Source organism: Carcharhinus amblyrhynchos, chromosome 9 (genome assembly GCF_965287045.1).
Source record: "Carcharhinus amblyrhynchos chromosome 9, sCarAmb.v2.hapA, whole genome shotgun sequence".
NCBI lineage: Eukaryota > Metazoa > Chordata > Chondrichthyes > Carcharhiniformes > Carcharhinidae > Carcharhinus > Carcharhinus amblyrhynchos.
In genome coordinates, this window is record NC_137332.1 from 40,209,767 (window position 1) to 40,222,657 (window position 12,891).

Genomic DNA, 12,891 nt, shown 5'->3' on the forward strand with positions numbered 1-12,891 from the left:
ACTGGAAGGGGCAGGAACACGGTGGGCATGAGGATAGTAACAGGTGCGGGCTATGAGGGGAGGAAAGGCAAGTGGATTTGGATGGTGATAGGCCGGTGGGGGAAGTTCAAGTGTGACAGAGGGAGAGGAATGGTGATATTAGAAATTTGGTGGGTAACATGGAGATGGAGCATGTTTTGAAAGTGACACACACCATTTTTCCAGGCTGGCTTTGACCACTGAGATTCCTAGAGCTGATGGAGGCTGGGGTGTTTTTGGGAGGGAAGAGCTCAGGTTCAGCACATCTGGCCAATGAAAGTGTCACCCTAATAATTATGAGGCAGTTAGTTGTCAAAGATCCTCACATTTCTCATCTGTATGCTGAAGCCAACACTGCAGCTGGTTTGTTCCTGAACATGGTTCTCACTGCATCAAGATATCAGAAAAGTGTGGACTTACCATTCATTCTGTGCCATTTGCCATTAGCTGCAGTTAGAGGCAGGGTGAAGAAGGAAGGGTGATGAATGTCTCCAAGGGGCATAGCTGGTAGAGAGCAGCCGACTTGCATCTCCAATCTTCCAAGTTCTAGGTGAAGGGTCATGGTTGACAAGAAATCATACAGTTGATCTTCTATACAACCAAGACGATGGCCTCTGTATAGAGTTTTTGAGGGGGTAGTGGGAGAAGTGGAAAAGTTCCATGTAAGGCTTCTTGCACATGGTTCTCATCACCCTGGTCAAATAGCAATGTCTCCATACGTATTGATGATTCAATGGGAGGAACACCCATCTCCAGGATGTCCTTTACCTGGGTGGGGATGCCATCATCACACTCGGTAATCAAAAATGCAGCTGGAAAATCAGGTTTGAGAAACTGATAGAAGAGGGGACTCAGCATGTGGGAGAGATTCAGCACAACAAATTTGGACTGACTGAAGGGGCGGCCTGTAATTTTCTGCTCCAACATTGCAGAGCATGGATCTGCTGAGTGCTGGACCCCAGGGTCTAATGTGCTTTGGACCTGCTGTCCTCCTTTCTTAATGCTGTGCATTCAGATGAGAGTCCATTAGGTAATAGTGCTGCTGTTCTCTTAGTATTAATGGTCACCTTATCCTTGTAGAGGCATGCCAAAAGGGAAGGTTGATCAAACAGTCAAAGGTCATGGCTGCAGCACAGAGGGTCTCAAAGTTCCCAATATACTGGCCATGGCAGAGAAGGCACAGTACTTACAGTCATGACGTAAGTAGAAAGACTGAGTCTTGCTAATTATTGCCGAGGCTACTGGAGAAAAATTTAAAATAAAGTTTAGTTATTAGTTACAAGTAGGCTTACATTCACACTATAACTAAACTACAGTGAAAATCCCCTAGTTGCCACACTTCAGCACCTGTTCAGGTACACTGAAGGAGAATTTAACATGGCCAATGTGTCTAACCTGCACATCTTTGGACTGTGGGAGGAAATCGGAGCACCTGAGAAAACCCACGCAGGCACGGGGAGAATGTGCAAACTCCACTCAGACAGTGACTCAAGTGCAGGAATCAAACCTAGGTCCTTGGTGCTATGAGGCAATAGTGCTAACCGGTGTGCCACCATGCCACCCCAGGGATAAACAATCTCATCCCAGATGGGACTTGAACACAATTCCTGGCTTAGGAGGCCAGTGCCTTATCTATTAGCACAACACATTTACAAATTTACAAGTCCCATTTTGTAAGTGTCAAGGCTGTGATAATCAGGAACACATGATGGGTTATTAATAAAATTCAGTTGTGTGCATATTTCATCAACAATAAAATTCCATGCATTTAGTAGTTGGTCCTCTCAGTGGATCAAATATGTTACTTAGTGAAATTTTCTAGACACTCCATGTACGGAACTTGACGAAGCATTTTGCTGAGGCAATTTACTCCAAAGTTACCTCCGTAAGACAATAAAACGTAGAAGCAGAAGTAGACTTTTTAGCTCATAGAATCTGCTCCACTCAGTAAGATCTTGACTGATCTGATATAATCCTCAACTCCACTTTCCCACTTTATCCCGATAACTCTCAATTCCCTTACTGATTAAAAATCTGTCCATCTCAGCCTTGAACAGACTTAATGACCCAGCCTCTACATTTCTCTGCAGTAAAGATATTCACAGATTCACTACCCTCTGTGAGAAGAAATTCCTCCCCACCTCTCCCTTAAATGGGCAACCCCTTACTCTGAGATTAAGCCCCCTAGACTCTCTTCTGAGGGGAGAAACTTATCAATGTCATCATGGCTTTCAGTTCATGTACAACCAGAGTTTAGCACACTTGTCGTGCTTGTTGTTTGCCACACCATTGTAGGGGTACTGAGGAAAAAGCATAATTAAGCAAGTTTTCTGTAAGGTTGACACCTACTTTTATTATCTTCTTAATATTTTAAATATTCAGTAGCTCGTGGTCCAGCATGTTTTGAGCAATGAAGGGCGTTGTCTGCTTTAAAATGTTTAAAAAACAGGATGCCAGAGCCCAGGGGATGGAAAATGGAAAGCTCTAGTAATCATACAGCAGATGCTAGTATGCTGACAAAATTGTTTCCACTTAGCTTTGCAATGCAGCCTGAAAGTTCAATTTACACCTTTGGGGTTTTATTTTTGTTCCTCACATAAACAAACTTTAAAAAGACATCAAGTAACTTCCAGTATACTATTTTGTTCAGTTGGTCTTTGGTCTGCAACAATAATAAAGTAAAACATTAAATACAAACAAAAGTGCCTACTTGATTTGTACTTTATAATTTACAAAAAGGGCATCTGATTGTCTCCGTTAGTTAAGTAACTTCCTTCAAATCCCTTCAAGGGATGTGGGCACAATGCCCTTAAATGAAGGGGCTTGCTTGGCGTTTTAAAAAACAGTTGAGAATCAGGAGATTACTGTTGATGTGGAGACCCATGTAGGCCAGACTGAGTAAGAATCGCAGGTTTTTATTCCCTAAAGGCTATTAGTGAACCAGATGGGTTTTTGCAACAATTGATGATGGTTGTCATGGTCACAATTATTGAGACTAGTTTTACATTCCAGATTTATTAATTGAATTTAAATACCACCAGTTTCCATCATGGGATATGAACTCCTGTCCCCAGAGCATTAGCCTGGGCCTCAGGATTACTTATCCAGTAACATTGCCACTCTGTTACCGTCTGTCTTTATTCAGTCGCCCATCGATGAATGACTTCAGTTTGTAGTACCCCACAACATAATTATGGCTTAGTCGGCAGCACTTTCACCTCTGACTTATAAGGTTGTAGGTTCAGCTTCAGAAAATTGAGCATTAAGTCTAGGCTATCAATTCAGTGCAGTCCTGAGGGAATGCTGCAGTGTCAGTGATGGTGTATTTTAGATAAGATATTAAACCAAGACTCTGCCCTCTCATGAGGTTTTGAAAAAGAGAGACATGTTATTGCTGACATCTTACTGTCATTATTTATCCATATTAAAATAAAAACTGGCCATTACTGCATTGCTGTTTGTGGGAATTTACTGTGTGTAAATTAGATTTGTTGTTTTTACTTCACAACAGTGCCTACATTTCAAAAGTAACTTAATTGGCTGTAAGGCAAAAGTGCTACATAAACGCAAGCCTCTATGTTTTTTCTTTTCCAATTGATTCTTAAATTATTCCAGACTTCTGCTTCCACTATCTGGAAGGTCATTCTATATTCAGGAAGGTAGACTATGACAGTTTTCCCGTAGGTTTATTAAACAGCTGTCAACATTCAACCACTGGTCTTGTAAAGCCCCAAGGCTGCAGCACTGTTAGGGAAGCTAGAATTATAGAATTCTAAGTGCTGAAACCAATGTAATACAAGGCTATGGATATAAAATATCCAGATGTTAACATGTGGACAGATGCTTGCCAAGTAATTGCATAAAACCATTTTGGATTTGAAAGTTGTATTATGTTCACACAACTCTTCAGCAGTATTGTAAATTGTGATCATAATAGATAACCATGGTGTAGATATGACAGTAAATTAACATAAAATAACACATCCTTAACTGAATGCATGTTTAGTTGTATTTATTTCTTCAACATTTTTTTAAAAGCTGGAAACTATTTTAGCTTTTGGAGGTGTCTGCTTTGACTTAGCATAGAACCTTCACCTCAAGACTTGCTCCAGGACTTCACACTCAGCCCAAGGAGTGTAACATTGTTGGAGTTGCCAACCTTTGATGAGACATTAAACTGAGGTTTAATGTCTGTCCTTCAAATGGATGTTAAAGATCCACAGCATTCTTCAAATAGCAGTGGCAGGCAGCAAAGTGGCACAGTTGTTAGCACTGCTGCCTCACAGCGCCAGGGACACATGTTCAATTCCCAGTTTGGGTCACTGTCTGAACAGGTGCTGGAATATGGTGACTCGGGGATTTTCACAGTAACTTCATTGCAGTATTAATGTAAGCCTACTTGTGACTAATAAATAAACTTTTTTTAGCAGAAGTGTTCCTCAAATAACATCACTAGCACAATTTAATTGTGCTGTTTCCCTGCATTACAACAGTGACTTCAAAAGCAAGTAATAGGCTGCAAAACATTTTGAGATTGTGAAAGGTGCCATGTGAATGTAAGACTTTATTGGATAGTACAAATTACTTTTCCTACATTTGATATTCGCTGCATTTGTTGATAGTGGTCACTCCCTTTTAAGCAGATTTTTCTACCCTGGGAAAACGTTGAAGCCCAGAGATAAGTTGATTTGCAAGAATTATTGAACATATACATTGAGTTCAAGCAAGCAAATACGTCCATTCTGCTTACATTTAGGAAAGCTACATTGTGCAATCCAGTTTCTGATCAGCTGTGACCTCTAGAAGATACACTGTGTTAGCGCGAGTGGGCGAAACGCCCACTATGGACTCAGGGTGAAGTTCAATAACAGCACAGCTTTATTTTCTTTTTACGTCGACAGAGAAGCACAGTCAGGACATACAGTTGGACTGCCCCGAAAGCACTCTAAAGACTCCCCCACAACGGACTACAGTTATACCTGAACTTAGCGTTTCAAATGCTAATCCTTTATTTACAGTTTTTGACTTCAGCCATCCTGTTTCGATGTTTTCGAGTGTTGGAACAATTGTTTTATGTCTGTGTTAATCGTTTTTGTCTGGTTGGTTATCAATGGTCTAGAATCTCTGGGGTTTGAACCATACGTGTGTTATTGATTTCAAGAGGCTTGAGGGGCCAGGGATGTTTCCTTAACTGTGTTAATTTTAAGTGTCTCCATGGGTTGTTTGACTGGTTTAGAAGTGCTGATTTTGATGGGATGGGGATGTGTTCTTTAATTTAGTTCCTGTAGGTGCCATCCTGTCCAATTTCCCTTATGTGCTAGCCCTCATTTGCATTCTAAAAGCATGCTCTTGCCTACTGATCAGTATCTGTTACTTTGTGATTTTAGTGGAGGGCTCTGAGGATAGCTTTAGTTTGCTTCCATTTTGTGTGCCCAATTTCATAAAATTTGTTGTCCGATAACAACTGCATTCTACATTGAAGTTTTTACGATATACCTACTTTTGGTAATAAGATATCTTGAAACCAATATGTTATGGTATAGTCTAAAAGCTGACCCAAATCAGATTTGATCCTTTGGCTAATTCCTACTTTATCTTAATGGGTTTGAAAAACGAAAAGCGGAACTTTGGTATATAACTCATTTATTATTGTTTCAAAATATTCATCTTCAAATCCCATACATCGTCCCCATCTTTGACAGGAAATTGTGGGAATAGTTGATTCACGTCTATTCAAGCGACCTTCTTGAATGTGGTAAGGTTTCTAATTAGTGAATTGTTTTATTATCTTTTATACCATTTTCTTTTATGATCTAAATCTGCAGGATTTAATATTAATGAATCTTTTATGACCCTTAAGAGGTTTAAAAAGACTGCCGATAAAGGATGAGCGGGCCTCATACTGTAACATCATTTCCTATCCAAAATATGAAGCCTCACAACACCAGGTTAAAGTCCAACAGGTTAATTTGATAGCACGAGCTTTCACGAGCAGCGCTCTGAAAGTTCGCGCTGCCAAATAAACCTGTTGGGCTTTAACCTGGTGTTGTGAGGCTTTTTACTGTGTCTACCCTGGTCTAACGCCAGCATCTCCACATCATATCCAAAATATAGGTTGAATTTTCCCATCCCTGTGTTGGGGGGCATTTGAGGTGGGGAGGCTGTAAATTAGGGACCCATCATGTTGTGGCCTCCTCCTGACCTCTGACCTGCCTCAGCAGCACTATCTCTTGTGTTGGGGCTGTTGAGGCTCCAGAACAGCTGTCCTTCGGATTCAGCCTGCACATCAAGTGCCCCACTGTCCTTAATAGAATGGACTCGGGACGCCGAATTGGTTCCGACTCCAAGGTCCTGAAGCACACAATAAAATTCCACCCCAACAGTCTCTGCTCTGAACACAGATCCACAGGAATACATGCGCCCCAGCTACATTTGATTCCACTATTATACTTTATCTTCCTCAAGCTGTCTGAAGCTTGAGGGTTGGCTTTAATTTATTTGCTTCCTCAATTTCTTCCCTACTGCAGCTTCGTTTACTATTCAACCCATGAGACTCATGAGTCCTCCCTCCCCCAGGCTATAAATGCAAAAACTTAAAAATGTCACATTGGAACATAATACCCTCTAGATTCACAGCTTATGTAATTTTCATTGCTGATCTATTGTTCCATTTGCCAGTGTTTCCTTCTGATCTGTGAAAATACCATTTATCCACTCGAATGTTGTTAGCCTTGTATTCTTCTGTTAACATTGCAACTAATTATATTGTTTTCGAAATACTCCCCTACCTTTATGCTGCATCCTTTACTAATTGTGAAGAACTATTGATTCCTTGCTTTCATGTTAAATGAACACACTGCTAACATTCTTTTACTCATTATAAACATTCATCTATATAATTACAATAGTTGAAATGTCCTACTTTTTTATTCATTCATGGGATGCATGCATCATTCACTGACCATTCTTCATTGCCCCTGAGAAGGTGATGCTGAATCCCCTTCTTGAATGTCTGCATCTCCTGTGGTGTGGATCCATCCACAGTACTGTTACGGAGTGAATGCCAGTATTTTGATCCAGTGATAGTGAAGGAACAGCAAAGTGTTTCCAAGTCACGATGGTCCATGCCTGGGAATGGCATAGAAAGGTAGTGGTGTTCCCATGTGCCAGCTGCCCTTCTTCAGCTGGGCAAGAGATCATGGGTTTGGAAAATGCTGTTTAAGAAGCCTTGGAGAGTTAGTGCAACGCATTTTGTAGGTGATTGACAGTAGACTGAAGGAGGCACAGTGGCATTACTGCCTCACAACAATGTTCAATTCCGGCCTTGGATAACGGTGTGGAGTTTGCACATTCTCCTTGTGTCTGCGTGGTTTGTTTTAGTTGCTCCTGCTTTCTCCCACATTCCAAAGATGTGCACGATAGGTGGATTGGCTATGTTAAATTGTTCATTAGTGTCCCAAGATATCTAGGTTAGATGGATTAGCCATGATGAATGTGTACAGGGACAGGACAGGATAGAGGACCTAGTCAAGATGCTCGGTCAGAGAGTCGATGCAGACTCAATGGGCCGAATGGCCTCTTCTGCACTGTAGGGATCTATAAGTTGACTGACAAGGCAGTTAGCCGAATGGGTTTGTTCTGCCTTTTGTAGATAGGACATACCTTGTCCATTTTCCTACGCCTGTTTCCAGCTGTAGCACAACAACTGGCTACAGGTGCAACTAGTTCTGTAGCACAAGTCTTCAGCACCGCTGCTGGGATGTTGTTGGTGTCCAGGGTCTTTGTTGTATTCAGTGTGCTCAGCCGTTTCTTGATATCAGATGGATTGATTTGATTTGGCTGGAGTCTAGCATCTGTGATGTGAGGACCTCAGAGAAAGCCTCAATTATAACTACTTTTAATAAAATATTCTAAGAAGAAGTGGCAGCAGCTCCAAGTCTGTCAAGAACTTTTCACTTTTTGACTAGCCATACCCAACAAATTGCAAAACATACTGCGAGGATTAAATGTAAACTTTAATTGCAACCAACCCTGTATGTAGATCGAGTACACTTTCAGGAACATTATGAGAAATGAAATTATGAATTCATTTATACATTGTTTCATAAAACTTATTGTAATATCTCACTTAGGTGGTGTGTACCCTCTGATACTACTGGCCTCTGAACAAGGTGGCACAGTGGTTAGCACTGCTGCTTCACAGTGCCAGGGACCTGGTTTTGATTCCTGGCTTGGATCACTGTTTGTGCACACCAAGTTTGCACATTCTCCCTGTGTCTGCGTGAGTTTCCCCCGGGTGCTCTGGTGTCATCCCACAATTCAAGGATATGTGGGTTAGGTTGATTGGCCTTGCTAAATTGCCCCTTGTTGTCATGGGACTAGCTAGGGTAAATGCATGGAGCTATGGGGATAGGACCTGGATGGGATTGCAGACTCAATGGGCCGAATGGCCTTTTTCTGCACTGTAGGGATTCTATGAATGATGGTCAGTCAGTTTCATAAGAATTACACAGCTTCATTTCTACACAAATACATTTATTACTGTGGGAGTATGATGGAAAGTTAAACACCCTGTGTTAATAGATGGTAAGTGTGAACACAAGTCTCTAACGGTCAGCTTTAAGAACATAAGAACATAAGAAATAGGAGCAGAAGTAGGCCATCTGGCCCTTCGAGCCTGCCCCGCCATTCAATAAGATCATGGCTGATCTGTCGTGGCTCAGTTCCACTTTCCCGCCCTCTCCCCATAACCCTTAATCCCTTCTCTTATCAAAAACCCATCAACCCGCTTCTTAAAAATATTTAGCGAGGCAGCCTCCACCACTTCAACGGGCAGAGAATTCCAGAGATTCACCACCCTTTGAGTGAAGAAGTTCCTCCTCAACTCCGTTCTGAACCGCCCCCCCTTTATCTTGAGGCTGTGCCCCCTAGTCCTACTGTCTTTTTTGAGCGGGAAGAGTCTCTCCACCTCTATCCTATCCATCCCATTCATCATCTTATACGTCTCAATGAGATCTCCCCTCATTCTTCTAAACTCTAACGAGTACAAGCCTAGTTTATTCAGCCTCTCCTCATAGCTCAACCCCCTCAACTCCGGTATCAGCCTAGTAAACCTCCTCTGCACTCCCTCCAAGGCCAAAATATCCTTGCGCAGGTGCGGCGCCCAAAACTGCACACAGTACTCCAGCTGCGGCCTCACCAATGCCCTATACAGCTGCAGCAAGACCTCCCTACTTTTATATTCAATCCCCCTCGCTATGAAGGCCAGCATCCCATTCGCCTTCCTGACCACCTGCTGCACCTGCACGCTGGGTTTTTGCGACTCATGCACAAGGACCCCGAGGTCCCTCTGCACCGTCGCCTGCTGCAGTTTTTCGCCACGTAAGTAATAGTCCTTCCTACCATTCTTCCTACCAAAGTGGACCACCTCACACTTGCCAACATTAAATTCCATTTGCCATTTCCTGGCCCATTCGCCCAGCCTATCTAGATCCTTCTGCAGACTCTCCACACCCTCCGCACAATTTGCCTTTCCCCCAATCTTGGTGTCATCAGCAAATTTCGACACCCTACACTCGGTTCCCTCCTCCAGATCATCTATATGGCTAACCATTGATTCAGCAATACTCAAAATGAATAATGCTCAGGGAAGGGGGGTGCATTGCTGATCCAAATGTTGCACATAGACCAAATTTCATTTATATTACACAGCTAAGCTATCCATGAATTTGGCTTGCTTAGCTTTATTTTTGGGTACCCCAAACTTACCTTATCGATTTCTTAATGGGGAATCAATAAAATAATTACTAACCAAATCCCATTACATTTCTATTTGTAATAAACTAAACTTATTACTCTAAACCTGCTTCATGAAGAAAAATAAAATCAAGTTATTGTGAGCCAAGCATTCAGTTCAGAAATTCTTTAAAAAAAAAGTAAAACAGAATTGGCAGCTGTATTTTTACTGCTAGAAGCTACTTGAATAAATCAGTTTCAGTGTTAGAGTGAGTACTTCAAGGATTGTACATGTAAAATTAAAAATGTACTTACAAAACCCTTCAAAGATCTTACATTTAAAAGGAACATCATTTAACAAATAATTTTTAAGACATCTGTTACTTTGACAGTCCTCAAGTTCGTTGGACAAGATACTGTTTAGCCATGTTAGAATATGGCTTGTCTGAAATTTCACTGACATAAATTGCTATCTTAATCATACTGAAAGCCAGAAGACCATTTCACAATATCCTTCTTGGGTGACAGCTTTAGAATCTGTATTTTCCTTCACAAAACTTCTCCAGCCTTATAACATATATTCATTTTGGCTGACAAATATCAATTTTTCTAATTGCAAAAATTGAAGTATATCTCGTGGTTACTAGTTCTTCTTATTAATGTGTGGGCTTAACTTTTGTAGTTACTTTTGAACGCACAAGTTTCAAAGGACATTTCCACAGGGTTTCAAAGACTCGGGTGATATTTTCTGGGCCTGACAGACTAGCTTCTGCTGTATCTAGCTTTCCCTTAGAATTTTAATGGAAAGTCATCAACTTGGCCGGCGGAGCGATCTTGTGGCCCCGCCATTGATAAGAGCTTTCTGTTGAATATATCCCTCGCCCCCGGGAAACCCATGGTGGGGGTGCGTCATCGACAGGACCATAAGATCCTGCTAGCAACAATGGCCAGAAAGTACTAGCCTCTGTTTCTCGCTCTATCAGGTTCTGCATTTGTCAGAACTCACGGCATGTTGGTAAAATCCTAGCCTAGTTCCATATCACCTTATAGTGATGTCATCCAGTTCTTGAAGTCATCCACCAGTGGGGATAGTCTCTGTCTACTTTGCCTGGAGTTGTATCAAATCTAATCTCAACCTTCCCTTCTCCAAAGACACCAACCCCGCCTTCTCCAATCTATTCATATAACTGAGGTTTATCATCCCTGGACCATTCTTGCAAATCTTTTCTGCATGCTCTCCAGTACTTATGCATCCTTCCTGAAATGTGGTGACCAGAATAGGATAAAGTACTTCAGTAGAGGCTGAACCAGTGCTTTGTAAAGTTTACTTATTAGTGTCACAAGTAGGCTTACATTAACGCTGCAATGAAGTTACTGTGAAAATCCCCCAGTCGCCACACTCCAATACCTGTTCAGGTACACTGAAGTAAAATTTATCATGGTCAGTGAACCTAACCAGCACATCTTTCAGACTGTGGGAGGAAACCGGAGGATCCGGAGGAAACCCGTGCAGATGGAGAGAGAACATGCAGACTCCGTATAGGCAGTGACCCAAGCCATGAATTGAACCCAGATCCCTGGCGGTCTGAGGCAGCAGTGCTAACCACTGTGCCACCGTGTTGTACCCTTGGCCTCTATTTATATAGACCAGTATCCTGCATTCTTTTAACCACTTTCTCAATACACTCTGTCACCTTCTATGATTTGTACACTGATACCATCAGATATCTCTGTTCCTGAATCCTCACTTAAGAATTCTGCCCTGACAAAATTTTAATGAGATATTAATTTTACAAAAGCAGACGAATGGTCTTTCACTGATTTAGTGAGAAATATTTCAACTAATTTACAATAAGTGGATGATGACAAAAATAATTGTTTAGAATGATTGGACAGAAAAGCTGAAGTTAAAATTTAAAACATCAAAGTCGAGGTGAAGGGACAAGAAAAAATTGAGAAAAATGAGTGTTACCTTTCCATTCTTATATAAAATTCAGTTTCTCTTTTTAAAAATATGCATCCCTGGAAAGGTTGCTTTAATTGAGCTACTTGCAGTCGCTTATAATTGCAATAATAATGTTTAGTTCAGAAAAGTGTCACTTTAAGCTTTACAAAATTATCTGGCACAACAGAAATAATGTTTAGCTGCATCAATCAGTAATACAAAAATGAACATTTAAATAGCTGTGGCCATAAACATATTATTAGAAACAATTATTTCACCAACAAGGTAAAAAAACACAGATCCTGCACTAAATAAGATCCCAAAAACTCCTCTTATCCAAAGTATGCCCAGCAGAAGACATTAATTGCCAACAGAATAATAGCATTTATATTGCACACTTTTCGCCACAGAGGTTTCTCTTCAATGCTGGTTAACCTTTTCTGCAAGGCGATGTATTCTTCTTCTGTGAGTTCCTGTTTCTGCTCTACTCTGAGGCTACACAAACAAAAAAGTATTTTCTTCCATTGGGGAGGTTCCTCTGTTTCAACAGAAATAAAACAGTAAAATTTAATGAAATGAACAGCTGCAATAAACAAACCTTGTGTCTCAAAGGAAATGTAATAACAAATGACCAAATTCTGGGGAACAACAATAAACTTGCTGGAGACACACCAAGTCTCAATGACATATGCAGTGTTAGAAATTGCTGGTTGATTACCATCATTGTTTGCATAAACAACATTACACCCATAAAATCTTTTTTTAGAACTTTCTGGGTTCACACACTAATCTTGTCATGGAACATTAGAATTGGAATTTACTAATGAGACAATTGCGATGCTAATTAATTTCTCTGATCAAGAAAGGTAACAATTCCAACCGTTCAATCTCATTCCGACACATAATATTTTTGTTAGAGATCTTAGAAGATCTCAGAATTCTAATTTTAGCTTTTTCTTACGTCTCTTTTCTCTTTTAGGTTGGAATTTTCTAGCCATTCAGGCCAGTGGGATTATCTGGTCCCGCTGGTGGGGCAGTCCCTGCCACAGGTTTCCCAGTGATGTGGGGTGGCTGGAACAGAATTTCCATTGATAGTGGCAGGATCAGAAGATTCCACCACCAGCAAACAGTGAGTCCACTCCTGCTGCCAAGAAAAATGCTGAGGGGATGGCCAGAGAATCCTACCCTTAATT

General features: G+C 41.1%; 1 protein-coding gene across 1 annotated transcript in view; it reads right to left on the reverse strand.

Annotated features, from left to right (window-relative positions):
- Positions 1 to 9,964: 9,964 nt before the first annotated feature.
- slc5a9 (solute carrier family 5 member 9) overlaps positions 9,965 to 12,891 on the reverse strand; it is a 59,442-nt gene continuing 56,515 nt past the window's right edge. Inside the window, exon 14 of the mRNA XM_080195505.1 lies at positions 9,965 to 12,236. Coding sequence (XP_080051631.1) covers positions 12,031 to 12,236 — 206 coding nt within the window. The 3' untranslated portion in view covers positions 9,965 to 12,030. The remainder of the gene's footprint in view (positions 12,237 to 12,891) is intronic.